Source organism: Erinaceus europaeus, chromosome 15 (genome assembly GCF_950295315.1).
Source record: "Erinaceus europaeus chromosome 15, mEriEur2.1, whole genome shotgun sequence".
NCBI classification, from domain to species: Eukaryota; Metazoa; Chordata; class Mammalia; order Eulipotyphla; family Erinaceidae; genus Erinaceus; species Erinaceus europaeus.
This window is the reverse complement of record NC_080176.1, coordinates 6,067,302-6,094,063: the sequence shown is the minus strand read 5'-3', so window position 1 is coordinate 6,094,063 and position 26,762 is coordinate 6,067,302. Positions and strand designations below refer to the sequence as shown.

At 57.5% G+C, this 26,762-nt stretch overlaps 4 protein-coding genes across 7 annotated transcripts; 1 reads left to right on the top strand and 3 right to left on the bottom strand.

The window, feature by feature from the left end:
* Nucleotides 1-610: 610 nt before the first annotated feature.
* LOC107522796 (tryptase beta-2-like) lies at nt 611-9,452 on the bottom strand. 2 transcript variants are annotated; one of them, XM_016190390.2, is made up of 6 exons: nt 9,338-9,452; nt 2,278-2,480; nt 2,003-2,189; nt 1,652-1,917; nt 960-1,123; nt 611-881 (listed from the first exon to the last, which is right to left on the bottom strand). In XM_016190390.2, exons 2-6 carry the CDS (start codon nt 2,336-2,338, stop codon nt 717-719), a joined length of 843 nt encoding a protein of 280 aa, XP_016045876.1. In that variant the 5' UTR covers nt 2,339-2,480; nt 9,338-9,452; the 3' UTR covers nt 611-716. The 2 variants fall into 2 exon arrangements, with proteins under 2 accessions (XP_016045876.1, XP_016045877.1); XM_016190391.2 differs by having other exon boundaries at nt 2,003-2,174; nt 9,338-9,448.
* On the top strand, nt 9,020-10,452 carry LOC107522797 (tryptase beta-2-like). Of its 2 annotated transcripts, none has more exons than XM_060172661.1 (5): nt 9,020-9,238; nt 9,317-9,503; nt 9,589-9,854; nt 9,935-10,098; nt 10,181-10,452. In XM_060172661.1, exons 1-5 carry the CDS (start codon nt 9,184-9,186, stop codon nt 10,343-10,345), a joined length of 837 nt encoding a protein of 278 aa, XP_060028644.1. In that variant the 5' UTR covers nt 9,020-9,183; the 3' UTR covers nt 10,346-10,452. The 2 variants fall into 2 exon arrangements, with proteins under 2 accessions (XP_060028644.1, XP_016045878.2); XM_016190392.2 differs by having other exon boundaries at nt 9,021-9,238; nt 9,332-9,503.
* A 397-nt stretch (nt 10,453-10,849) lies between these two features.
* Nucleotides 10,850-13,227, bottom strand: LOC132533070 (serine protease 33-like). The gene is made up of 6 exons (XM_060172662.1): nt 13,135-13,227; nt 12,967-13,015; nt 12,429-12,588; nt 11,837-12,111; nt 11,524-11,669; nt 10,850-11,210 (listed from the first exon to the last, which is right to left on the bottom strand). Exons 1-6 carry the CDS (start codon nt 13,144-13,146, stop codon nt 11,016-11,018), a joined length of 837 nt encoding a protein of 278 aa, XP_060028645.1. The 5' UTR covers nt 13,147-13,227; the 3' UTR covers nt 10,850-11,015.
* Nucleotides 13,228-17,484: 4,257 nt separating this feature from the next.
* Nucleotides 17,485-19,358, bottom strand: LOC103117938 (mastin-like). Of its 2 annotated transcripts, XM_060172660.1 has the most exons (6): nt 19,294-19,358; nt 18,961-19,021; nt 18,691-18,871; nt 18,349-18,620; nt 18,074-18,231; nt 17,485-17,867 (listed from the first exon to the last, which is right to left on the bottom strand). In XM_060172660.1, the coding sequence occupies exons 1-6, from the start codon at nt 19,348-19,350 to the stop codon at nt 17,499-17,501; spliced, it is 1,098 nt and encodes a 365-aa protein (XP_060028643.1). In that variant the 5' UTR covers nt 19,351-19,358; the 3' UTR covers nt 17,485-17,498. The 2 variants fall into 2 exon arrangements, with proteins under 2 accessions (XP_060028643.1, XP_060028642.1); XM_060172659.1 differs by lacking the exon at nt 19,294-19,358 and having other exon boundaries at nt 18,961-19,223.
* Nucleotides 19,359-26,762: the final 7,404 nt, after the last annotated feature.

Here is a 26,762-nt window from a genome sequence, read left to right as displayed (position 1 = left end):
CTGTGTCCTGAACCAACCTGCAGCCTCTGTGCCTAGGGACAGGGTTCCAGTGTCTCTGAGGAAGACTTGGGGGGGGGGTGGAGCAGAGGCCCTGGGGACAGGGAGAGGAGGCAGCCTGGGGGCTACAAGGACTTCCTCAGAGCACCCCCAGCCTCAAGCCCACAGTTTCCCCAGAGTGGCAAGGTGGGCTGGCATCACCTGAGGGTGACACCTGTGGTTTGGACCCAGTTGCCCCACACTAGAGCCCTTCTCAGGCACCCACCAGGACACGCAGGGGGCACATAGCCCCCTAGAACAGCACCCTGTGCAGTAACTGCTGAGAAGCTGACCCGGGAGGACAGCAACAAGGCTGTAACAGCAGTGATCACGGGCAGAGGCCAGGGGGAAGGGGCTGTGTGGGGGTATCTCCCTGGGGGCCCCAGAATTGGGCCCCAAATGTTCCCTGTGACTCACATGTCCCCACAGCATGATGTCATCATCAAAGAGGGAGGTGGCTGTCCTGGGCATGAGGCACAGCAGCTCATCACAGTGCTCAGGGGCCACCCGCAGTGACAGCAACTGCCCTCCACCCATCAGTGACTCTGGCCCCAGAGACAAGGACAAACACAGATGCTTGTCATGCTCTTTAATGGGGTCCAGCACCTGCACCTGGGCAGGGAAACGGGAGGGGGTGCCGGGGGGGGGGGGCTTGTCAGGAGACAGGGATGGGGACAGGCTCAGGGATCCTCGGGGACATGCTGGTGGATCCAGGGCAGGTAGTAGGTGACGCGGGTGTAGATGCCTGGCCTGTTGGGCTGAGCGCAGCCGTCTCCCCAGCTGACCACACCTGCCTGCAGCCAGGAGCCATTCACCTTGCAGACCAGGGGGCCCCCGGAGTCTCCCTGGAGTGGGAGGGTTGGAGAGAGAGAGGTCAGATGGCTGGTGGGCCAGGTAGGGGGCGTCTGGGCAGGGGGACTCACTTGGCAGGAGTCATGGTCCTCATTGCCGGCGCACAACATGTCATCTTTGATGATCCTGACGTTGTCCCCAGTGTAGACACCCATGTGGTAACTGGACTCACAGACACTATTTTCCACAATAGGGACCTTCACCTCCTTCAGAGGGTATGGGGGTGGCAGGTGCACTGCGGGGAGAGGACAGGCAGTAGGTGGGAGGCAGGGCCATGGGTAGGCACAGTGCCTCCCATCCTGGAGGCTGGGTGGGGTTGCCGATGCAGCCAGCTGTGGGGACGCCCAGCCTCCCATGGGCTGGAGCCCAGCTCCATGCAGGGAGAAGGGGGGTCCTGCTTCAAGGCTAGGGCATCTGCTCACGCCACATGTCCCCCACATGTCCCCAACGTCTGTTCTCAGGGACAAAATGGGGACAAGGTGTGATGGAGATGTGGAGATGGACTTGAGGGTATCCTGAATCTCATCAACCCACCCTGGCCCTTGGAATTCATCTCTGCCCTGGGGGAGGACAGGGTGGCCAGGCGGGTCCTCCTTGCTGACCATCAAGCCACCCCATTCCTTCCTCACTCAAGCCTACAGATACCACAGCCTGGCCCTGTCCTGCCAGGGAAACTAAGGCAGGGCTACTTGTCCCTGGGATCTGGCCTCCTCTCCCCGCCTGCCAGGACCCTGTGCCCAGGACACCCAGAGGCCAGTCTCACCGTTATTGTTCACATCGCCCCAGCCGGTCACCCAGCACGGTGTCCCCGGGGGGAAGGTCTCCGAGGTGGGGGGCAGGGTGACCGGCTGGACATAGCAGGAGGTGTTCACGGGGTCCTGCAGCTCCAGCAGAGCAATGTCTCCCCCATTCTCTACCGTGTAGAACTTGGGGTACACAATGATACGGCTGACACGCAGCAGGTGGTCATGGTAATACAGGTTCTGCTCCCGCAGCTGCACCCTGAGATCTTCAAGGTCTTTGACGTCTCTGGGTGGGTGGGCGCAGGAGGAACAGACTCAGGAAGCCTGACCACTACAGGGCCCCCCTGCCCCCCAGGCCCACCGAGACTCACGGTCCGAGGCAGTGCGCCGCCGTCAGCACCCACTGGGGGTGGATGAGGGAGCCTCCACAGAAGTGCATCCAGAACCGGTCCTTGTACCTCAGGCTCACCTGCCACGGCCACTTGTTTTCAGGGGCCTCCTGCCCCCCTACGATGCCTGTGCGCCCCACAGCCTGGCCTGGGGCTGAGGGAGAAGCAGCTTCAGGGCAGGGCTCAGCCCTGGGCTCTTGGTACCCCGAGGCTGAGCTGCGGGCGGCAGGAGGGCGGGCAGAGGTGGGCAGACTCACCGGGGGCTGTGAGTGCAGGGCTCCACAGTAGGGGCAGTGCCAGCACCAGCATCTGCAGCATCTGGAAGAGGAATGTGGGGCTCTGGCTGGCCTAGGGGTGCAGCTGGAGTTGGAGACTCTGCCTGGGGCCAACTGCTGTGCTTCACACACACAATGGCTGGAGATCACCTTGGATCACTCAGTTGCTATAGCCCCAGCCCCCCCTCGTTCCCCATCCCACCCTATTTAAACTTCTGGGCCAGGATGGGGGCAGCAGAGGGGCCCTCTGGCTTCCAGTCCTGTGAGGAGGAAATGGTGACTCAGACCAGGGCCCATGTGCCTCTGCCCAGAGGGGGCCCTGCTCCCCCACCATGGCAGCCCCAGTTCCTAGGGAGGGTGCTAAGTGTCATTCTGGACAGTTATCTGAGCTGGTTCTCGGCTATCTTGGGATCTGAGCCCCATCAGCAGTTAGATTCATGGACGTGACCATGAGATAACAGAGTACATCCTAGACCCCCTCCCCCCCTTCCCCACAGACAGCTCCTCCAGCCCACCCTGCCTTTCAGTTGGGTCTGACTCCTGCCTACACACCCAGCTCTTCACTCTCCCCTGTGTGCTGGTCGTCGGGGACTTCAGCTCTCTCCCCATTCAGGGTCTTCTGGGATCCTTGCACCCACACCAATTGATTCAGTGATAAAAATCTGACTAGGAACGGTCTGAGAGGTGACACAGTGGATAAAGCATTGGACTCTCAACCATGAGGTCCTGATTTCTTTTTTCTTTCTTTTTTTTTTTTTTTACTTTTTTTTTTTATTGGGGAATTAATGTTTTACATTCAACAGTAAGTACAATGGTTTATACATGCATAACATTCCCCAGTTTCCCATATAACAATACAACCCCCACTAGGTCCTCTAAATCCTTCTTGGATAATGAGGTCCTAATTTCAATCCCCGGCAGCACATGTGCCAGAGTGGTGTCTGGTTCTTTCTCTGCCTATCTTTCTCATGAATAAGTAAAAACAAATTCTTTAAAAAAAAAATCTGACTAGGAAAGGCCTTGGACATGGTGACTTTGCTGGGGAAATCCAACAAACATTTGAAGAATAAACACTAAAACTTTTTATATTTTCCTAAAGCATCAGCATTTCCCTGGATTAAAAATAAATCCAGACAGAGAAATGACCAGAAATTAAAACTATAGACCAACATCCGTTTTGAAAATTGATGAAAAGGGAGTCGGTCAGTAGCACAGCGGGTTAAGCGCAGGTGGCACAAAGCTCAAGGACCGGTGTAAGGATCCCGGTTTGACCGCCCAGCTCCCCACCTGCAGGGGAGTCGCTTCACAAGTGGTGAAGCAGGTCTGCAGGTGTTTATCTTTCTCTCCCTGTCTTTGTCTTCCCCTCCTCTCTCCATTTCTCTCTGTCCTATCCAACAACGACGACATCAATAATAACTACAACAACAATAAAAGGGGGGGAAGTTGGGCAGTAGCACAGCGGGTTAAGTGCACGTGGTGCAAAGTGCAAGGACTGGCATAAGGATCCCGGTTCAAGCCCCTGTCTCCCCACCTGCAGTGAAGTCGCTTCACAAGTGGTGAAGCTGGTCTGCAGGTATCTATCTTTCTCTCCCCCTCTGTCTTTCCCTCCTCTCTCCATTTCTCTGTCCTATCCAACAATGACAGTATCAAAAAAGGCACCAAAAGGAAAAATAAATAAATAAATACAAAAATTATTTTTTTAAAAAAAGAAAATTGACAGAAAAAAATAGCTAAAGGTCCTTGAACACACCATGTGGGATTTGTCACTGGAATGCAAGGATGGCTTGCCTATGAAAAACAATCAGTGTGGGAGTCAGGCGGTAGCGCAGCGGGTTAAGCACAGGTGGCACAAAGTGCAAGGACCGGTGTAAGGATCCTGGTTCTAGCCCCTGGCTCCCCACCTGTAGGGGAGTTGCTTCACAGGCAGTGAAGCAGATCTACAGGTGTCTATCTTTCTCTCCCCTTTTCTGTCTTCCCCTCCTCTCTCCATTTCTCTCTGTCCTATCTAATAACGATGACATCAATAACAACAATAATAACTACAACAACAATAAAAAACAACAAGGGCAACAAAAGGGAAAACAAATAAATAAGTGTTAAAAATTCAAATATAAATAAATTGAGACAGAAAATCAAACATCTGGGGGCCAGGTGGTGGTGCACCTGGTTAAGTGCACATATTACCATGCACAAGGAACTGGGTTCAAACCCCCGTTTCTCACCTACAGGGGGAAAGCTTCATGAGCAGTGCTTCAGGTGTCTGTCTCTGTTCTGTTCTGTCAAATGAAATAAATAAAGCTAAAAAAACAATTAATGTGACATTACCCCACCAGACTAAAGGGAGACCCTTCATGCATGTTTCACTTGATGCAGAAAAGGAGGCCCCGTAAGACGGCTAACTGGAAGAGCCTGCGTGCGTTGCCATGCATGTGGCCCAGTTCATGACTGCCCTCCACACACACACTGGGGGAGTCACAGTGTCATGGTGGCAGCGTTCCCTCTTTCCTTCTGATTCTCTTTCTGGAAGAAAAAAAAATTGTAGTGGGGCTCTGGTAATGGCCAAATATCAAAAACAGACAAAATATAAGAGGCAGGGGTAGATAGCATAATGGTTATGCAAAGAGACTCTCATGCTTGAGGCTCCCAAGTCCCAGGTTCAATCCTCGCACCACCATAAACCAGAGCTGAGCAGTGCTCTGGTAAAATAAAATAAAATAAAATAAAATAAAATAAAATAAAATAAAAATAAAGATTTACAAAATGTAAGTAAGACCCTTTCATGATGAAGCCAGTCAACAAACTGGCAATAGTAGGAAAGCCCTTTTCAATAATAAGTCATACATGCAGATTCAATGAACATTCTACTCCCTGGTGAGAGACTGGAAGTTTTCCCTCCAAGATCAGGAACAAAGCAAGACCCTCCCTTTCCCATTTCTACACAACGTGTCTCTGGACGTCCTGGTGGAGCCAACAGCAGAAAGGAGGAGTCTGGCTCAGGGAGGGAGACAGAAATGGTCTCTACTCACAGATGATGTGTTCCTAGGTGAGAAGACCTTGACCATTTCAATCTCTCTCCCACCTCATACACACTGAGAATCACTAAACCCTCAGTGTGGTGAGGAGGGACAGTAAGCTGTCACTCTGCCCAGGAAAGGCTGGGTTTGCTTGGTTCCTGGGGGTATCCTGGTCTGCAGGGGCCATGCACCCACTTTCCCACAGCTGGTAGGACCAGGGCCCCAGGGACTCAAGCCCACTGTGAGGTTAAATAAAAGCCCCGATGTTGTTTTTGACGAGCTGGTTTCACGGGTGGTTAACAGACGACCAGGGACTCATGGCTGGGTTGTATGCAGTGTCTCTTTATTCATGCAGGACACAGCACAATCTAAGCCGAGCTAAGCTAAACTAAACACTACAAACAATCTTGTCCTTATAAATATACTAGCCCGGTAGGGTGGGAACAGGATGCGAAGCAGAGAGGGTGGAGAGAAAAGTGACTGGTGAAAATCAGGGTGTGACAAGGAGAGGGGGTGGAGCAGGCGAGAATTCTGCCACTGAACCACTAATGCCCTGGAGGGAGTGTGGTGCTTTATGTAAATGTAAAAGTGATTTATGTAAATAGACCGATTTGAATGGGATCAAACCATGTAAATAGACCGCTTTGAATGGGATCAAACCAATCCCTATACAGGCATACCGGTGCTTGGTTAAGAAGAAGCCAGGGGGAGCTGGCATACTACCCAACACCCCGAATGTTGAGAACAGCCATTAGCCCGAAAGCAACTGTTCCTTGTTCTGCGTAAATAATTTCCACCTGTACCCACCCCGTGATAGCTATAAAAAGGTGGGATGAAAAATGATCAGGGTTGCAGACTCTCCTCTTGCTTGGAAGGGTGTTGGCGGCCTAAGCTTACACTTCCTAATAAAGTCTCTTGCTATTGCATGTGATTCTGGTCTTCTTTGTGTGAGATCAGGATTCAAACTTCTGGGCATAACAACCACAACTTTTCTTCCTTCTGGCCCAGAGCCCCAGGCCTCTTGCTCACTTGTCCCTCCAGGCACAGGTGTGGGCCCAGCTCAGGGTTGGGGTCACATGAGGAAGACATGCCCCCCAGCCCTGGGTGTCCCTGAGGTCACACGAGAAGGGCCTTCCAGCCTTGGGTGTCTGTGCTGTGTACCAAGGGTCAACCCATATTCTGAGGAGACAGACCAGACCTGAGGGCACAGCCAGACACCACCCTGCCAGCAGGTAAAGGGGGAGCACCCTCGCCCAGGTCTGTGCATGGCTGAGCACCCCCTCTGGGGAATGCACAGGACCCTGGTTCTGACTGGCAGACCTGGGCCAGTAACAGGGCAGAGGAGAGCCCCAGCAGAGGGATAAAGGGAGGGGGGTGCCACCCACCAAGCATCCCAAATACACGTGGGCAAAAGCAGGTGCCAGAGACTGAACCACACCAGCAACAAACTTAGAAGTTGGCAAGGATTCATGACACAGCTGAGAACAGCAGAAGCTGAGAGCAGAGGATGGCCAGGGTGACAGCAGAGCAGTGGTAGCTTACGCAGCACAGCCTCCACCCCCATCGCGCTGGAGGCCTAGCAGGGAAACCCCCACACTCACGTATCCTTGGAGAACTGAGCTCATGGGTCATCTGGGGCCGGGTCACAGCCACTGGACCATTGCTGACTCAGCACCACTTATCAGCAAGGCCCCCGTGTCCTGCCCAGCATCAGGATATCTGCCATAAATCAAACAGCCTGTCATAGGGCATTATCTGATCACCCCTCGCTTCCTTCCACCTGGGCCCCCATCCACAGTGGCCCGTCTGTCAGAACTCTTCAGGGAGCCTCAAAGTGCTGCACTATCCACCCATGGGACAGGGCGATGTCCTTTTATGCTCGAGGAGTCTGTAGCTAACTGTACGGATCAGAGTCCACCAGATGCTGGGCTAGGCGTCAGGTGTACATCAAGTCCGAAACCATCAGATGTCTAGTTGAAATGTGCTGCCCCATCAAAGTCAGCCCTGGAGGGGTCTGCGAGGACTGTGGCTGCCAGGCTCCCATGCTGCCACGCTGCCAAAGCAAGCAGGGGTGTCTGCTGGGGGCCGTGGCTACCAGTTAGCAAGCGACTGTGTATGGCAACGCAGAAGCCACATGCCACACGGTGGTCCTGTCACTTGGTCCTCTAGCTCTGGCAGAGCCAACCTGGGCCAGAATGATGTGCCTGGGGGTGGGCAGAGGGCTGATGGGGGTGCCACCATGTGCAGGGGCTATGACAGGTCCCATCCCGCGTGCAGTCTCTGTCTCACCAGAATCTGGTTTCTGCCCCAGCATGTGGGAGGCTGGAAGTTGCCGTCGCTACTGTCCTCACAACAGAAGCCTGCAGGACGGATAGAAAGTCACAGGTGACACTTGGAAAATGGCAACCACAGGCTGGGAGGCAGCACAGCTGGGCCTCATGGGCTTCTCACTTGAGGGGCTGCCTAACCTCAGACAAAGCTGTGGAACTAGAAGCTCCTGGGGTTCTAGGCTCTGGGACACATGTTCCCTGGAGTTGTCCTCTGGGAGCCTTGCTAGCTTCCCAGTGTCCGATCTGAGAAAACCCTTCGTGAAAGGGCAGGGGAAGGGCAGCAGCCAGTGGCAACAGGCCTAGAGCTCCTGCTTCCTGGCATAAGCCAGCCTGGACATGACCTGGTCTGTTGGGCTGCAACGCAGAGGAGAGTGTGGATGTGACCGCATCTGCACAATTTCCCAGCACCGGTCTGCAGACAAGAGATGAGCAGTGGGCATCGCAGCCCCGTACTCCTACCCCCCGACCCCTCTGCCAAGAGCTTACTACTGCATCTCAGAGGCTTGAGAAGCCAGGCCCCATTTCCTCAGCAGGCCCCAAGGGCCACCCCAGGTGGCAGGAAAGAGCAGAAGTCAGACCTAAACTGGAGCTTCCAGAGACACAGCAGTGACCAAGAGCAAGAACCAGTCCCTAGCACCCACCAACCAGAGCAGGGGACTCAAAACTGGGGCACTTCTGGCCCCAGCCGCTGCTGCTCAGGTGTGAGCAGGGGGTGGGCCTCCTTGGACTAGCTCCAATTGGTCCAGTCCCAGGCCTGAGCCAATCAGAGCCTCCCTTGGAGGAGCAGCCTAGCCCAGCTGCCTCGTCCCCTGCAGGCTGGCATGTGGGACCAGAAGTGGCACCTGGAGGTGCTGGGGATGTGCAGAGAACGTATGAGGGTGAGGTGGACTTGGGCATCCCTCTCCCCGCTGCCCCAGAACCCGGGGCACAGGCGGGTATCTGGACATGTGAGGGAGTCCCCAAAGCTAGCACAGGGCCTCCCAGCAGCAATGTGGGGAGGAGGGGGGCAGGGTGACCCCAAAGCCCCTGGAGGAGTTGGTGGGAGCCCCAAGTGAGATGAGATACAGGATAGAGAGGGCACAGGCTGAGCCCTGGAAGGGGGGGCCGTACCATGTCCTCTGCTATCTCATGTCACATCCAAGGCCTGGCCTTCTGTTGATGACTCAGATCCCAAGATATCGGTGGAGCCACTTAGATAACACCCAGAGGGGGCACTGCTGCCCTCCCTAGGAACCGGGTTGCTGGGGCTGGGGGAGGCAAGGTTGCCTTCTGGCTGGAGGAGGTGGCCCCTCTGAGTCACCACTTCCTCTTCTTGGTATTGGAGGCCAGAGGGCCCCTTTGTGGCCCCCATTCCAGTCCTGGAGTTTAAATGGGGAGGGAGATGGCTGGCCAGGGTCACAGCAGCTGAGCAGGCTAAGGGGAGCTCCAGGCACTGTCCTGGCCCCACACCTCCAGGTGTCTGGAACAGCGTAGGGACACTAAACCTTCAGCTCAGGCCCCAGCTGCACCCCCAGGCCAGTCAGAACCCCTCCTACACCTCCAAGATGCTGCTGGTGCTGGCACTGCCCCTACTGTGGAGCCCTGCACTCACAGCCCCCGGTGAGTCTGCCCGCCCTCCTGCCGCCCATAGCTCAGCCTCGGGGTGTCGAGAGCCCAGGGCTGAGTCCTGCCCTGAAGCTGCTTCTCCCTCAGCCCCACGCCAGGCTGTGGGGCGCACAAGCATTGTAGGGGGGCAGGAGGCCCCTGAAAACAAGTGGCCGTGGCAGGTGAGCCTGAGGTACAAGGACCGGTTCTGGATACACTTCTGTGGAGGCTCCCTCATCCACCCCCAGTGGGTGCTGACGGCGGCGCACTGCCTCGGACCGTGAGTCTCGGTGGGCCTGGGGGGCAGGGGGGCCCTGTAGTGGTCAGGCTTCCTGAGTCTGTTTCTCCTGTGCCCACCCACCCAGGGAAGTCGATGACCCTAAAGATCTCAGGGTGCAGCTGCGGGAGCAGAACCTGTATTACCACGACCACCTGCTGCGTGTCAGCCGTATCATTGTGCACCCCAAGTTCTACACGGTAGAGAATGGGGGAGACATTGCTCTGCTGGAGCTGCTGCACCCCGTGGACCTCTCCAGCGGTGTCCAGCCGGTCACCCTGCCCCCCGCCTCAGAGACCTTCCCCCCGGGGACACCGTGCTGGGTGACCGGCTGGGGCGACGTGCAAAGTGGAAGTGAGTGGGGCCTGCAGGGTGGCCAGGCCAGGAGCCAGCCTAGCGTTCCCCTCTCCTGAGGCTGCATGTCCCTTCCCCAGTGTTCCTCCCACCTCCATACCCCCTGAAGCAAGTGAAGGTCCCCATTGTGGAAAACAGCGTCTGTGACTCCAACTACCACAGTGACCTCTCTACCGGGGACAGCATCCGCATTGTGCGGGAGGATATGCTGTGTGCCGGGGACAGGAGGAGGGACTCCTGCCAGGTGAGTCCCCCCTCCCACCCTCAGATGCTGCTCACCCAGCCCGCCAGCCCACTGACCTCCCTCCCACCCACTCCCACTCCAGGGAGACTCTGGGGGGCCCCTGGTCTGCAAGGTGGAAGGCTCCTGGCTACAGGCAGGTGTGGTCAGCTGGGGCTACGGCTGCGCTCGGCCTGGCAAGCCGGGCATCTACACCCGCGTCACCTACTACCTGCCCTGGATCCGCCAGCATGTCCCCCAGGAGCCCTGATGTCCCCATCCCTGCCTCCTGACAGCCCCCCACCCCCATACACCTTCCTGCTCCCCCTCCTGTTCCCCTGCCCAGGTCCAGGACCCTATTAAAGAGCATGACAAGTAGCTGTGTTTGTCCTTGTCTCTGGGGCCAGAGTCACTGACGAGGGGAGGGCAGTTCCTGTCTCTGTAGTGCCTTGGGGAGCCAGATTGCTCCATACCCAGGACATGTGCACCAACCATCCTTTTGTGACATGCAGACACCAGCTAGTCAGGAGTGGCTGTGAACGCCCAGGTCAGGGGGATGTGGGGTCCAGAGGCCTTGTGTGTGTGCGTATGTATGTGTATGTGTGTGTGTGGTGAATGACTCGGCCCTGCTGGGAGGGGGGCTTTAAACACCAGGATGCCCAGTGGGACACCAGGATGGACACACACAGAGCACACACAAGCCTCACATATGCACAGCACACGTGTGCTGCCTCTCCCGGCGCTGAAGGAACAAGTCCCAGAGCGGGCTAGCAAGGTTTATGGGGGTTGCGGGCCCGTGCCCCTCGTGTCCTTCCAGCCCCACCTCTGCAGTGGGCAGACGGCACAGAGTGCAGGGCCTAAGCAGCAGAGTCAACGTGAGAGCAGGTGCTGTGGTGCCGGGGATGGGCGTGGGCCCCCAGGGTAGGGACTGGGCAGCAGGTTCAGCCCCAGTGTGGCCGGCGGCGGCGCCGGTGCCGTGAAGACAGCTGCTGCAGGATCCAGGGCTGGTAAGAGGGCACGCTGGTGTAGACACCGGGGAGCCCAGGCTCGGCGCAGCCCTTGCTGAAGCTCACCAGACCTGCCTGCACCCAGTGCCCATCCCGAGACTGGCACACCAAGGGCCCTCCGGAGTCACCCTGGGGGAAGTTCAGAGTCGACTCATCGGGGAGCAGCACCCCCAGTCCCCAGCCCCCAGCCCCCACCCCCCAGCTGCCTGCTCTGCCTCCCAGGGGCCAAGAGGGCAGGGATACTGAGGCCATCTTGCCCCAAAGCCCACCATGTCCTCTGCCACCTCTACCACCTCCCTCAGTGTCACGCATGTCCCCATGGTGGCACCACCCCACCCATTGGTCAGCATCCCTCAAGTCCCCCCACCCGCGGGCCCAAGCCTCTCCCTCACCCTGTGTTTGAGGGGAATCCTGTCACCCTCCCTGGCCGAGGGGCACCCACCTCACAGAAGCCCTTCTTGCCCCCCATGTGGCCTGCGCACAGCATGTCCCTGGGGATGGGCTCTGGGTCATAGAGCCAGCGGCATGTCTGTAGTCCCATGACCAGCACGTCCACCTCCTGCAGCCGGTGTGGCCGTGGTAGGGCCTCTGTGGAAACGGGTGGAGTCAGAGGTACCCAGAGCAGCTCCCCCCTACCCCGGGAACCCCCCTCCTGGACCCCAGAGGGCTGTAAGTGGGGGACACAGGCTGAGCAGAGGACAGGATGGGGCAGACATGGGGCTGGGGTACCTGCCCCACCCGCCCCCTGCACTTACCGCTCTCAGCCACGTCGCCCCAGCCAGTCACCCAGCAAAGGGTCCCCGGGGGAAAATTGGAGCCTGGTGGGGCCAGGGTGATGGGCTTCACAGCCAGGGAGAGGGGCACAGGCCGCTCCAACTGCAGCAGCGCCAGGTCTGCACCCTGCAGGGCATCCCCGTTGTAGGCCGGGTGCTGCACCACACGGCGGACAGCCAGGGAGACCGAGCTGCGGGGCCCACTGTACAGGGTAGACACTCCCAGCTGCACACGCAGCTGCCACAGGCTCAGAGTGCTGGGGGGCAGGGAAGAGGGAGCCAAGATGAGGCCTGGGCCGGGCATCACCCCATTCTGCCTCTGGGTGTCCCCCAAGCCTGGTTCTGCATGCTGGGTCCCTTCCAGCCCACCAGGTGGGAGCCAGATGTAGAGACCCCCCAGGGGGGACATGGGCCAACGAGAGAGCCCCCCACTCTCTGACCCTCCAGAGCTCCCCCCCATGGGAGGGAGCCCTATGGGGCAGGGTGACCATGGAGGCTCCTGAGGGCAGAGCTGGGGTGCTGGGGGATGTTGTCCCCTGGGTTTCCCTCCTCCGGGCAGGGATAGGGAACGCACTTGAAGATGCAGTGGGCAGCGGTCAGCACCCACTGGCGGCTGATGAGGCTGCCCCCGCACACATGCTGGCCCTGCTCCTGCAGGCTGACCTGCCAGGGCCACTGTCGGGGGACTGCTGCCTCGCCCCCCACGATGCGGGGCTCTGGCACCAAGCTGCTTGCTGCCAGGGAGACAGGGCAGATGCTCTGTGAAAACAGGGACCATGCACAGCCGGAGAGGCTGCCCTCCCCACAGGGTTGGGATGTGCTGCCTGTCCCCCTTATCAGTGACCTGGTGCCAGTCATTGGGGGGACTCTCAGCTGGGGGCATGGACAGCGCTTCATCCTCATACTCAGCTCTGAGCACCTGGCCCAGAGCTACATGGGCCAGTCATTACAGGAGACACAGGGGCCAGGGGGTGGCATCTGCGGGGGACTCAGGGCTACAGGGCAGAGTGGCTACAGTGTGCCAGGCCAGCAGAGGGTGCGACTCAGGAAGTAGTGTAGGTGGGGGCTGTGGGGCCCCAGGAGTGGGAGTGGCAGGTGGGCCCCTAACTCACCCCTTCCTCCCGTGGCAGGCAGCAGGAGCAGAGCCAGGGGCAGCCAAAGCTGAGGAGGAAGGCTGGGGTCAGCCCGGACATTCCGGAAGGCAGCACTCCCACGGACTGTGTGACCCCGGGTGCCCACACCCCCATCCCTGGGGTGACCAGAGAGGAGAAGCCCCTCACCTGGAGAGGCATGGCTGTGGGAGAGACCTGGGGACCTGCTGTGGTGCCTTGCTCGCCTCAGACACCTGCCTGGAGTTTCACCTGAGCTGACACCTCTGACTGCTGACGGGGAGACAGTCAGGAGCAGGTGGTGGATGTGGGGACAGCTATTGGCTGCCTCCCTGAGTGCCCCACCCCACCCCCACCCTCTGCGGAAGATAAGAAAGGTCACCCTGCCACGTGGGCCCTGCTGTGGCCAAAAGCACCAGCTACCTGGTTTGGCCTCTGTTCCCCCCGCCAAACCTCTTCAGTGTCCCCTCCTGTCCCCTGCCCAGTGTCCTTCCTGTCCCCTGCTCAGTGTTACCTGCTGTGTCTCCTCCTGTCCCCTGCCCAGTGTCCCTCCTGTTCCCTGCTTAGTGTCCCCTCCTGTCCCTCTTCCCACCCTCCTCAGCCCTGAGCCCATGGATAGGGGACACAGCACCCAGGAGAGATGAGGGGTGGGGCCGGCCTGGGTGCAGGTGGGCATGGCAGGCTGGATGTGGGGAGCCAGAGCCGGAACACCTGACCTGGAGCACAGCCAGGGCAGGACACTTGAACCTTCTTAGCTCTGTCCCTACACCCAGAGCTGGAGTGGGAGTGGGAGAATCCTCGTGGAGAGGGGCACGGCTTCCACGGGAACCAAGTGCCCTGCTGGCCACCCCTTGGGGCAGGCCCCTCACTGGGGCAGAAGCTGGAGAGGACAATGATCCTGGGTGTCCAGATGCCCGTTGCCTGTCCACAGAACCTCCTCCATCCCCACCTGCCAGCTGCCCCCTCCCCACCCCCAGTGACTGCAGGGCTGGTGACAGAGCATGCAAGAGAGTGTCAGTCCCAGCACCGGGGGTTTGTGGCCTTTGTTTATCTCTCTGTTTCTCTTTCAGTCTGACAAAAAGCCCCAGCAACAACACAAATAGACATCCATGGGTGAGGGGAGAGGATATAGGCTCATGGTGGGGGGGAGGCAAGGGTATTCCCCAGGACCTGGATGCAGCCTCCTTCACAGCAGCCCCTGCCAGTCACGTGTGTGACCAGGATCCCAGCCTTGTCACCAGGCTCGTACCCTGATTGGGGCCTTGGGTCCAGCAATCAGGCCACTGGTGACAGCCCCCAGCATACAGAGCCCAGACCAGCCTGCGGGCCTGGGGTACAGAGGGCCAGTGCCCCTGCCCTGCCCCCCTCTGGGCCCCCTCTCCACTTGCAGAGGGCGGGCACCCTGCCTTCTGAGAGAGCTTGGGCCCTAGGCCCAACCACTTCCTTACAGCAAAGCCGGTGGCCTGGGGCACTGACTCGGCTCAGACCCTGCTCAGACCCCATGGCGGCCACTGCCTCACCCCTTAAGCCACACCACGCACATGGCTGGAGTTGGTTTGCCAGGCATGTCTGGGTTGTTCTTTTTCTGGAGAGATCTGTTTTCATGACAGATGACACAGATGTAGCCTGGGAAGTGGCTCAGCGTGTGAGTGTGTGTGGGGGGGTTGTGAGATATGTGAGCTGGGGCTCTGGGTTCTATCCCTGGCGCTGCGTACCCCAAAGTGGCTCTCAGGCTTCTTTCTCTCTCTCCTCCTCATAAGCCACCACCACACTGACAGGCTGACCTGAGCTGAAGTGTCAGGGTACATGTCCATACAAGCCTGCACAGACGCACAGACAACACACACTTCGGCTCGGGGTCTAGACTGTTCACACGGTCCTCAAGCCTGCCCCCTGGGACCAGAGGGCTTCTTCTACTTCAAGACTGGGGTCCTGTGCATCTTGGTGGCCTTGGCTTGGAGGGTGTCCTGCAGGACTCAAGGGGGTGATGCTCGAGCAGGTGACCTTCTGGTGGGGTCGCCCAGCCATGCCCCTGCTCTTACGGCCCATGTGGCCACCCTAAGCACTTGCCATGTGACAGCATAGGGACCCCTGGCCTTCAGGGGCTGCTGGGCTTTGCCATTCCTCAGCTCACAGCGGGGTTCTCTCCAGAGACCTGGGGTCCCCTCACAGGGTGCCACACCCTCCCTCGTTGCTAGAGCCTGTTCACCCTGAGGCTCCCACATCAGGCCTCACACCCCTAGGCCCCCAGACCTAGATCCCTACACCTGTGTATCTCCACACTTGAGCCCCCCATTCTAGGACCCCCACAACTGGGGTGCCATTGCCCCTCAGGTCCCCTCACAGAACAGGAGCAACTCCTGATTAAAGCATGAGGTGGGGTTGGTGGGCCCCTTCTCACCAGGGCAGGGTCCCAGACCATAGCCAGAAGGGACCCTGGGGACTCAGACCTTCTGCCCTGGGGTGGAATTCCAGGCTGTTCCCAGGGCAGGGTGGGTTTGGGGGCCCAAGGGGTGGTAGCAGTGCTGACAGCGTGGGAAGGAGGACTGAGGTCCTAGATGGCTCCACCCCAGAGCAGATCAGGGTGGCCCAGGGTGGTCGCACTAGTGTTGACAAAATCCCTCCTGCCCCACACCCTGACCTCCAGCCGGCTCCTGCAGAGATGGGGAAGGCCCTCAGGCAACAGAGTGCATAGGCCTCATCACCACACAGGAGCACCACGCTCAGCCCTGGGGGAGCTTCCTAGCTGTTGAAGTGGTGCTGAGGCACCTCCCCTAGAGAAGACTGCAAACAGACCTGGTGGAATTGCTCCCTTGGCTAGAATCTGCTCTGTCATGTGTGCAGCTCAGGTTCCAGCCCAGCCCCCACTGAGTTGAAGGAAGCCCGGGTGCTGTGGTCTCTTTCACTCTCTGCCTCTCTCCTTTCTGTCTCTATGTAAAATAAAAAATGATAAGAGATTTAATAGTGGGGCTGGGTGGTGGCACACCTGGTTGAGCGCACTTTACAGTGCACAAGGACCAGGGTTCAAGCCCCCTTTCCCCACCTGCAGGGGAAAAGCTTCGCAAGTGGTGAAGCAGGGTTGCAGGTGTCTGTCTTTCTCTTCCCCCTCTCTGTCTTCCCCTCCTCTCTCCATTTCTCTCTGTCCTATCCAACAACAGCAGCAGCAATGACAACAATAACAAGAGTAACAAAGTGGGGAAAATAGCTTCCAGGAGCAGTGGATTCATAGTGCAGGCACTAAGCTCCAGTGATAACTCTGGAAGCAAATAATAATTTTTTTAAAAAGAATGAAAATGTTGGGGCAGTGATGGCACTCAGAGGCACCGGCTGTGCAAGGCCCTGTGTGTGCTCTCAGCACCATAATCCTAAAAAGAGGGGCAGGCCAGGGCCAGGCAGGTGGAGGCTGTGAAGTGGAGCTGCCAGGCCAGGTGGTCGGGAAGGCCCAGCCTGCCTCAGAGAGGAGGAATAGGTCAACAGGTGGGATAGGTTGTGAGATGCGGGTTTGGTAAGAAGTCAAATCTCATGACGAAGGGAGTTTGGCTCTCAAGGAAGAATAGCAGATAGCGTCTAAGTAGAGCTGATAGCTGCCCCAGACCCAGATAGCACACCAGAAAGGGGGAGGAAGCAGCCACAGGAGTCTGGATTAACTGTCCAGATGTTATCAGGGCCAGTGGGGGTGGGTGACCAAGGCCAGATGAGCCCCCCCCCACCCCCCGCCTGCAGGGGTGAGGGGTATATGCTCCCTCCCTCCTGCCTCACTGCAGCTCCATGGAAACTCACCAGGAAGCCCCATCTCCAGTGTGTCTCCTTGGGGGAGGAGGGGCAGCTGGGGCAGCTCGGAGGCTCCCGAGGCCGCTAGCTCTGTGGGTCTGCAGCAGACGTGCACCCACGGAAAGTGGGACTGGCACTCAGCAGCCAGTCAGCCCCAGAATGAGCACGAGTGACTTCACCGTGCCCAGAGCTCTGGGTTCAAGCCCCAAGGATGGCTTCTGCTCCTCCCGACCCCTGCCCCTGTGTTGTCAGAGGGTCCAGCCTGGGGCCTAGTAGGTTGTGAGGAGCTGGACTGTGGGTGTCATCAGCATGGACCAGCTCACTGCCCCCAAACTGCCTCACGAGGGCCGCTGCACTCCAAAGGACAGCTCCGAGGCCCAGCCTTGCCTGTGCTCAGCACTCCCCATGGCCCCCACGCTTGATCCTATGCTGTGGGCTTCACCCCCCACCCCATCCCCAGGAGCTGGTATGGAACAGCCGTGCAAGGCCCTGTGTGTGCCCCCATCCCCTAACCCGGTCCAGGCTGCCCCTCAGACACACCCCCATGTGTTGCACCCCGTTTTGTGACCCTGTTCCCCCAGGACCTTGTCCCTCAGCCCCTTCTGCTCAAGAGGACAGAGGAAGAGAGCAGATGAAGCCAACAGATGAGTCACCAGCTGGGGTCAACCCTGGAGCTCCAGAAACCCCCTCACATGGAAAAATACCCCAAAGATGCTGTCACCCTGACACGGCCCCATCACTGCACAGAGCTGCTTCTCCAGGGTTTAATGGTGCTGAGCAGGGGCCACCTGGCCCACCCAATCCTGGGAATCACCCACCCTCCGAGTCAGAGACCCCTGCCCACCCGGGACAGGGTGGACGGGGGTCGTGGAGGCACCAAGCTGGAACTCAGAGAGCAGTGGCAGGGTTGTCCACAGGGAAGGGTGGGTGTAGCCCCCCACATGGGCCTTGCCCCAGTCTGTCTCCAACTCAGGGGGCAGAGGCACGTAGAGATGTATCCAGGACACGTAGCTGGCCACACGGACGTACACCCCGGGGAAGTCTCGATGGCCGCAGAAGTTGCCCCAGCTCACGATCCCAGCCTGTACCCACAAGGAGTTCTGGGGACATACCAGGGGGCCCCCAGAGTCACCCTGTGGAGGAGACAGTGCTCAGGAGACCAGAGTCCTACCAGCAGGGGCAGAGGGCAGGGACAGAGGCAGAGGGAGAGGGCAGAGGAAGAGGGAGAGGGCAGAGGGCAGAGGGCAGGGGCAGAGGCAACAGGCAGAGAGAGAGAGAGGGCAGGAGCAGAGGGCAGACGCAGAGGGTGGGGCAGAGGCAAAGGCCAGGAGGGGTTCACCTGGCAGGAGTCCCGGCCCTCTTGGCCTGCACAGATCATGTCCTCCTTGACGGCAGGGCCATTCATGGGGCCCAGCATCTGGTAGTGCTGCTCACAGTCCTGGTGCCCCACGATGGGCACCTCCACCTCCTGCAGGTGGAAGGACCGGGCCAGCGGGGCTGCGGGAGGGGCTGGCTGAGACACCCGCCCAAACAGGACCCCTGTCCTCTGCCCCCAACCACCCCCCCACTACAAATCTCAGGCTGCCCCACCACCCCCCACACCCCCATCCTCACCGACATTTTGCTGACTCCAGCCGGTTACCCAGCACAAGGTCCCTGGCGGGAGCGACAAAGAGGCAGGCGGGAGGGTCACGGGGCTGACCAGCGGGGACAGCGCCAGGGGCCCCTCCAGCTTGATCAGTGCCACGTCACTGCCGCCCTCGGCCGAGAGGTTGCGGTTGTAGCCAGGGTGGAGGATGATCTGCGCCACCCTCACTAGCCAGTCGTTCTCGTACAGCCGCAGCTGGCCCACCTGCACCCGGTAGGTGCTGGGCTCCAGGCCCAACCTGGGGACAGCGGGCGGTCAGCGCGGGGCACCGTCTGTCTGCGCCTCCCCGACCCAGGTGGCAGACTCACCTCCGGAAGCAGTGGGCAGCGGTGAGCACCCACTGGGGGTGCACCAGGGAGCCCCCACACTCATGCAGCCACATCTTCTGGTCTTCATGGTAGGCACGGAGGCTGGCCTGCCACGGCCAGCGCCCAGTGGGGGCGTCGTGCCCCCCGACGATGCCCCCTAGCTGTGTCACCAGGCCAGAATCTGGGGGAGCAGAGTGGAGCTTTAGAAATAGCCAGCACCCTCCCTGGCCGCCTCCCAACCCAGCCGGGCAACATGGGGTCAACGCTCACCCAGGAACACGGGCGCCAGGGCCCCCAGGCCTGGGAGACTAAGAAACAGCAGCCACAGCATCTGCGGGGGTGGGGGGGGCAGGCTCAGGAGTCTTGACCTCACCTCCACCCACGCTGCTCTCAGCTGCCCCCGCGCCACTCCTTGTCCCTGTGTTTCCATGACCCTGAAGGGAGGCAGGAAGCTTCTGGGCACCGAGGTCAGTGAGTCACCAAGGAACACTGGCACTAGTGCCCCGTCCCCCTCACCCCAGTGGCCGGGGTGGGGGCACCCCTCCATGGGGGCAGGGCCTCCTCTGTCCACTCCAAAGCCCCACCAGTGTGGCCTGGGCTCACCTGGCAGGGCCACCCAGACCCCCCATTCCTGAGGACTGTGATCACTGGGACACTCATCGGTGTCTGTCATCACAATCCCCCAAGATTCCTGGAGCCTCCCCCCCCATTGTGACAGCGCCTTCCTTTCCCTGGGCCACTGTCATTGTCACTGCCCCACCCCCGGCCCCCACCTTTAGAGCTGAGGAGCTGAGGAGTGTGCTGGAGGTTGGGGGCCAGAGCTGGGGACAGAGAGTGGACCAGGAACAGAGAAGAGGGCCTCTAGGTGTCTTCCAGGGGAGGGGGGCGAGCCTGTCTCCTGTAGGGTACACAACCACCCAGCCACCCACTCGGGGTCCAGGTGAGGGGAGGCTGCTGGGGTGGAGGCTCAGCGCAGGCCAGGGGGGTACAGCTGACATGGAGCTCCCAGCTCAGAGCTGCGTGAGCCTGGGGAGGCACTAGCTGACACTCCTACACCCTGGGGCCCCCAGGCCAGGGCCCCCACACTGAAGGCCGCATTCTGCGGGCCCCTGTCAGTGCCCCCGGTGCAGCTCCCCCAGAGGCATCCCCCTCCCCGGCACACCCTCCCTCCCACTGACGTTTGCCCCACCCCGAATCTGATGGGGCTGGAAGCTTGTCTCAGGTCAGGTCCTAGCTTTGGCCATACGGCCACACGGGGCTCAGAGCGTCCTGGACACAGGCTAGAGCAGCTCTGCCTTGTCACCCAGTTCTTTTTATGTGACATGGGGAGTGGACCTAGGGCCCCCACAAGCACAGAGCTTCTGTGCCCCCTCCCTGAATGGTTTTTCTGTTTTCAGCCTTCGGAGGCTGGTGGGCCTTGTGCATGCGGCCATTCTGGCTGCTTTCGCAATTCTTTTTTTTTTTCCTCCAAGGTTATTGCTGGGACTCGGTGCCTGCACTACTACAAATCCACTGCTCCTGGAAGCTAGTTTTTCCCTTTGTTGCCCTTGTTGTTTAACATTGTTGTTATTGCTGTCACTGCTGTTGGATAGTGTTATGCCCAGAAGTTCGAGTCCCGATCTCACGCAAAGAAGACCGGAATCACATGCAATAGCAAGAGCCTTTATTAGGAAGCTTAAGCTTAGGCCGCCGACACCCTTCCAAGCAAGGGGAGAGTCTGCGACCCCGATCCCTTCTCGTCCCACCTTTTTATAATTATCACAGGGTGGGAACAGGTGGAAATATCCACACGGAACAAGGAACAATTGACTTCAGGTCAACAGCTGCTCTCAATATTCGGGGCCCCTCCCCAATCCCACATCCCCCCCTTGTCTTTTTGTAACTTTTAGGGCCCAGTCTTGGGCCAGTCTGTTTCTGACTGCTGTCCCGGTATCAATGGGGCGTGAGGAGCAGTAGTAGCAGGAATGAAGATTAGAGTCCCCAGAGTCACGGGCAGACCAGTCGGAGCTTGAGCGGGTGTTTGGGAACAGACTTGAGTTGCCATCTGGTCTTGAACTCTTCTGTCTCTGCTGCACGGACGTGGGAGTGGTGGATCCACGGGCCGATACCATCCACCTTCAGGGCCGTGGGGGTGGCTAGATGACAGTATATGGTCCTTTCCACCGGGGCCCAAGTGTCTCTTTTTGGTGGCGTCTCACCGAGACTGAGTCTCCGGGCTGGAAGGGATGAGGGTTTGGAGGGGGTGCAGCTTCATATATTGCTCCCAGTCTTGGCCACACACGCTTTTGGACTCGAGCTATTGTCTGTAAAGAGGCAAGCAGGTTCTGATCATTAATATCAGCGAGCAAGTCTGATCTCAAGGCTGGGATTATGGGAGAGGGATGACCGAACATGATCTCAAATGGGGTCAGCTTTGCAGTATAGGGGGTGTTTCTGACTCTATAGAGGGCGAAGGGAAGGAGAGTCACCCAGTCTACACCAGTCTCCACAGTTAATTTTGTTAAGGTCTCGTTTAGAGTTCTATTCATCCTTTCTACCTGTCCTGAGCTTTGGGGCCTGTAGGCACAATGTAATTTACATTTTCCCCCAAGGACACCTACCAAGTTCTGGGTTACCTGGGAAGCGAAGGCTGGACCACCATTTGAACTTAATTGAAAGGGCATACCAAACCTGGGAAAAATCTCGAGTAGTTTCTTCACCGTTGTCGGGGCCGTCTCCTTCTTGGTTGGAAATGCCTCAGTCCATCCTGAAAAGGTGTCTACACACACCAACATATATTATCTATTTACACCCATATTTTCCAGGTTTTACCTCAGTGAAGTCCACCTCCCAGTAGGCACCTGGTCTGGCTCCTTTCTCACGATCCTGGAAGTTCTAGGCTGGTTGCTAGCATTTGCAAGTCTGCAGGCTTTGCATTCTACAACTGTTTCCTTAATCAGCTGGCTCTTGTGGATTCTCAGGCTGGATTTTTGCAAAAGTTTGGCCATTTTTCTTCATCAGTTGCCGCACTTGTAAGTGAGAGGTAGCCTTTTTATCTGGAGCTCGTCATCTGATGTATATTTTGGCTTATCAGGCAGGGTGGGCTCTCCAGGGTTCAGCAGACAAAGAACTAATTCCTTAGTTCTTTCTAATGCGACTTGTCTGGCTGTGGCATCCGCTAGGTGGTTGCCCTGTGCCACAGGACCTTCTCCCCCTTAGTTTCCAGGGCAGTGTACCATGGCCACCTCATCTGGCATCCAGACAGCCTCCAATAGGTCCAATATTTCCTGTTGGTCTTTTATAGCTTTACCTTCAGCTGTGAGCAGTCCCCTTTCTCGATATATAGCCCCATGCATGTGGGCTGTGGCAAAGGCATAGTGACTATCGGTGTAGATGTTAAGTTTTTTTCCCTTTTCCCAGGTTGAGGGCTTTTGTGAGGGCAATTAATTCAGCTTTTTGGGTCGAGGTCCCTGCAGGCAGGGCGGCTGCCCACACAGCCTCGTGTTCAGTAGTTACAGCGTCCCCAGCACACTTCACCCCATCTCTGATGAAGCTGCTCCCGCCAGTATACCAGTTCACTTCTGTTCCTTTTAAAGGGTGGTCTTTCAGGTCTTCCCAGAGGCTAGATGTGTAGCTCAGAATCTCAGAGCAATTATGTAAGGGAGCATCTGATTCGGGGTCAGGGAGCAAGGCAGCTGGGCTCAAGGAAGCTTCATAAGCCAAATTTAAGGCAAGGATAGGAACTGGCATGGAGCTGGTGGTCACAACTATTGGTCCTTGGGGTTGGAAAGTGATGGCTGCTCCCACCTTAGAAAGCAGGTCTCTCCCAAGAAGGGGGCGGGGCATTCGGGAACAAGCATGAAGGAATGAGATACCTGTCCCTTCCCCAAGTCCACAGTCCTCCGAGAAGGAATATTGCGTCATGCCAGTCGCTCCTTGTACCCAGGTCTTTTGTTTGGGTAGTTTTCCTATGGACTGGGTTAGCACTGAATCTACTAATCTACTAAAAAGCTAACAGGTTTCCCCTCTATTGTTAAAGTTACCCTGGGTTCAGGGAGGGACCCGAACCCCGTTGGCCCTAGTCACTGAGCTCACCCAGTTCCAGGATTTTTGTCTTATTGGTCCCAGTGTCTTTTTGTCTCCCCTTTCTTCTCGGACACTCTCTGGCCCGGTGTCCCTTCTCCCTGATCTTTAAGGAGATTCTTTACCTCCCTGTATGGACCTCTGCTCTTTTCAAATCTTCGTGGAGGATGGGCCTCTCGGCCTTTCCACCAAGGGCGTTCTTTTAGTGAGATGGGGTTCCTGGACGAGGCCCCATACGTTATGCCCAGAAGTTTGAGTCCCAATCTCACGCAAAGACCAGAATCACATGCGATAGCAAGAGCCTTTATTAGGAAGCTTAAGCTTAGGCCACCGACACCCTTCCAAGCAAGGGGAAAGTCTGAGACCCCGATTACTTCTCGTCCCACCTTTTTATAGTTGTCACAGGGTGGGCACAGGTGGAAACATCCACACGGAACAAGGAACAGTTGGTTTCGGGCCAACAGCCGTTCTCAATATTCGGGGCTTCTCCCCAACCTCACAGATAGGACAAGAGAGAAATCAAGAGAGAGGGAAAGACAGAAGGGGGAGAGAATGATAGACACCTGCAGACCTGCTACACTGCTTGTGAACTGGGATCCTTATACTGGTCCTTGCATTTTGCGCTATGTGTGCTTAACCCGCTGCACTACCACCCGGCCCCCTCAATCTTTTTATCTCACAGAGAAATGGGGGGTGCAGTGCTTCCCCCAGTGCTTTGGCACAGTCCTGTGTGATGTGAGGGCTCAGGCCCAACCAAGTAAGCTGTTTCCCCACCTCCTGCAAATTATTTATTTATTTACTTATTTTATTATCTTTATTTCATAGAGACAGCCAGATATCAAGATGGGAGGGGATTTTTTTTTCATGGTAGAGAGATAAAAAAAGATACAGAGAGATTCCAGAGCACTGCTCAGCTCTGGCTTACAGTGGTGCTGAGGATTGAACTGGGGACTTTGGAGCCTCAGGCCTAGGAGTCTTTTTGTATAACCCTTATGCTCTCCCCCCCCCACCCTGCTTATGTTTTTTAATGAGTTTGTGGTCTGGGAGATGATTCAGTGGATAAAGCATTGGACTCTTAAGAATGAGGTCCTGAGTTCAATCCCCGACAGCACATGTACCAGAGTGATGTCTGGTTCTTTCTCTTTCTATCCTTCTAATAAATAAATAATCTTAAAAAAATTTTTTTAATTTTAATTTAATTTTATTATTTTTCCTTTTTGTTGCCCTTGTTGTTTAACATTGTTGTGGTCATTAATGTCGTTGTTGTTGGATAGGACAGAGAGAAATGGAGAGAGGAGGGGAAGACAGAGAGAAGGAGAGAAAGACAGACACCTGCTTCACCGCTTGTGAAGCGACTCCCCTGGAGGTGGGGAGCTGGGGGCTCGAACTGGGATCCTTACACAGGTCCTGGCAATTTGCGCCAGGCAATTTGCTTAACCCGCTGCGCCACCGCCCGACTCCCTTTTTAAAATTTTTTACCACTGTTCAACTCTGACTTATGGTGGTGCTGGGGATTGAATCTGGGATCTCAGAACCTCAGACATGAAAGACTTTGCATATTCATCACGCTGTCTCCCCAGCCTCATTCCTTTTTTATATGAGAGAGAGAGAGATTTTGGGAGGTGGCACAGTGGATAGAACATTCGACTCAAGCATGAGGTCCTGAGTTCAATCCCCAGCAGCACATGTACCAGAGTGATGTTTGGTTCTGTCTCTCCTCCTATCTTTCTCATTAATAAATAAAATCTCTAAGAAAGAGAGAGGGAGAGCGAGAGAGAGAGAGAGAGAGAAGCAGCACATCACTCAGAACATGTGCTGGAGATCAAAGAAATCCTGGTTGTCTATTTTTGAGAGAGCTAGTAGAGAGAGGAAGAGAGCACAGCCTCATTCCACCATCCATGCAGCCCCTCAGTGCTTCCACGTGTTGTCAGAGCTCAGACCCTGGGCCTCAAGCACAGCAGGGCCTGTCCTCTACAGGGTGGTCCCCACAGTCATAGCTCCAGCACCACATTCAGTGGCTTCTCCTCCCCAGAGACCCTGGGACCTGCAGACTTGGGTTTCAGTCCACAAAATACACCCCAGATTCCCTGAAAAGAGGGGGAGCCCTCCCAGAGGACAGAGCCTGGATTCAAGGTCCAGACTCGCCTGTACCATCTGGGGGTAGATCACTCAGCCTCTGGAAGGGCAGGCAGCCTGCAGACAGGCTGTTTTAGAAGGTCCTGGGAGCCCGGTGCCTGCACCCACCAACCATTCCCCCGACCTGCACAGCCTCTCAGCAGACCTGGCTTAACAGGTTTCCAGAATGAAGAGGCTGCAGTACGGCCCTCCGCCAGCAGAGGGCGCCCCAGCTCCATGCTCGCCCTGCAAGCCGGCTATGCCCAGAATGAAGAGGAGACTGCGGCACGACATTCTGCCAGCAGAGGGCGCCCCAGCTCCATGCCCGCCCTGCAAGCCGGCTATGCCCAGAATGAAGAGGAGACTGCGGCACGACATTCTGCCAGCAGAGGGCGCCCCAGCTCCATGCCCGCCCTGCAAGCCGGCTATGCCCAGAATGAAGAGGAGGCTGCGGCACGACATTCTGCCAGCAGAGGGCGCCCCTCGTGAAGGTACATCTCCCGGAAGGATGCCAATAGGCCTCCAGCCGATGCAAACCCAAGGCCAAGGGCTGAAGCCCATGAGGGGGGAGCAGGGGAAATGCGTTTGCCTGCTCCAGAGAAGCCTGGAATGAGCTTCCAATCAGAGGGCCCGCCCACCTTCCACCCAGAGCCCCCAGGAAGAGCACCCCACCCGGCAGTCACACCCACAGGGGAGGAACTCCGTGTTTTTCAGGCAGTTTAATAAGATGCGTGGGGGAGTGAGCCCCCAGTGTTTCCTGCAACGACCCTCTGTACTCTGTGCCCAGTGGGGTGAGACAGCGGGCACTGCCCTGGGGTGAGTACCCAGCCTCAGGACACCCTCAGACCTTGTGCCTGGTGATCTGATAGGGGCGCCTAGGGGAGCCCCAGCACCCTAGCAGTCAGCTATGTCATATGGGCTCTGGACAGAGAAGAGCTGGGGTTGCGGGGGAGGGGGTAGAGGAGGTGGGGAAATCACAGGCCAGGAGGACAGTCGCTCCCACCGACTCCGGGAAGGTGTCCACAGAGTGGCTGAGCTGTTGGGTGCCCCATCCTGATGTTTTCTGTTTGTTTTGTTTTGTTATAACCTCTGGTTTATAGTGGAGTGGGGGATTGAACCTGTGACTCAAGCCTCAAGCATGAGTCTTTTTTTTTTAAACTTTCATTATTATCTTTATTTATTGGATAGACAATAGAAGACAATAGAGACAGTCAGAAATCAAGAGGGAATGGGGAGATAGAGAGGGTGAGAGACAGAGAGACACCTGCAGCCCTACTTCACTTGTGACGCTTTCCTCGGTCCTTGTGCGTTGTAACATATGCACTCAACCAGGTGCGCCACCACCTGGCCCCGGCAAACATGAGTCTTTTGCATAGCCCTCTGGTGCCACCATGTGGCCATGAGGGGTACTGCAAGCTGACCTGGGCATCATGGCAACCCAAGGGTGTCCAGGGTCAGGGGCCTGCGGTAGGTGCACAGGTTGGAACTACACCTGGCCCCGCATACCACAGCCCACCCCGCACACTGAGCACGGCTCTGCCCGTGTCCTTGATGATGGGCGTGCACCCTTGCAGGGACAGAGGGTACTGTGGTAGGGCTGGCCGAGCCAAGACCTCCCCAAGTGGCCCCCTACCACCCGCAGCACCCCTGGACTAGCAGAGAGTGACCACCAGTGGTGGAGCAGAGGTCAGGTGTGCCCAACACCCCCCCCACACACACACCATGCACTGCCCCTGGAGAGGCCTCTGGGGGTGCCCTTCACCCCAAGCCCTGCAGGGAGACTGGGGAGCCTGTTGTGAAGAGCTCCTCTCGGCTTCCAGACACCCCTAGATTGGGCTTTGTAGATGGTGTGAGGTAGGGGCACACTCTCCTTCTTTGGTGGGTGGATGCCCCTC

What these genes read in the sequence shown, in the direction of transcription:
- LOC107522796 (XM_016190390.2), bottom strand. Translation starts at nt 2,338, where the DNA reads ATGCTGCAGATGCTGGTGCTGGCACTGCCCCTACTGTGGAGCCCTGCA. An exon ending in GGGCGATGTGAACAATAACG is followed by an intron (nt 1,124 to 1,651) that starts GTGAGACTGGCC and finishes CTCTCCCCGCAG; the next exon opens with TGCACCTGCCACCCCCATAC. An exon ending in AGGACCATGACTCCTGCCAA is followed by an intron (nt 882 to 959) that starts GTGAGTCCCCCT and finishes CTCCCACTCCAG; the next exon opens with GGAGACTCCGGGGGCCCCCT.
- LOC107522797 (XM_060172661.1), top strand. Translation starts at nt 9,184, where the DNA reads ATGCTGCTGGTGCTGGCACTGCCCCTACTGTGGAGCCCTGCACTCACA. An exon ending in CCCTGCACTCACAGCCCCCG is followed by an intron (nt 9,239 to 9,316) that starts GTGAGTCTGCCC and finishes CCTGCCCTGAAG; the next exon opens with CTGCTTCTCCCTCAGCCCCA. An exon ending in GGAGGAGGGACTCCTGCCAG is followed by an intron (nt 10,099 to 10,180) that starts GTGAGTCCCCCC and finishes CTCCCACTCCAG; the next exon opens with GGAGACTCTGGGGGGCCCCT.
- LOC132533070 (XM_060172662.1), bottom strand. An exon ending in GCCTGCCACGGGAGGAAGGG is followed by an intron (nt 12,589 to 12,966) that starts GTGAGTTAGGGG and finishes TCTCCCTGGCAG; the next exon opens with CAAGCAGCTTGGTGCCAGAG. An exon ending in GGGCGACGTGGCTGAGAGCG is followed by an intron (nt 11,670 to 11,836) that starts GTAAGTGCAGGG and finishes CCGTTTCCACAG; the next exon opens with AGGCCCTACCACGGCCACAC.
- LOC103117938 (XM_060172659.1), bottom strand. Translation starts at nt 19,120, where the DNA reads ATGGAAACACAGGGACAAGGAGTGGCGCGGGGGCAGCTGAGAGCAGCG. An exon ending in CCTGGCGCCCGTGTTCCTGG is followed by an intron (nt 18,872 to 18,960) that starts GTGAGCGTTGAC and finishes CTGCTCCCCCAG; the next exon opens with ATTCTGGCCTGGTGACACAG. An exon ending in AGGGCCGGGACTCCTGCCAG is followed by an intron (nt 17,868 to 18,073) that starts GTGAACCCCTCC and finishes TCTCCTCCACAG; the next exon opens with GGTGACTCTGGGGGCCCCCT.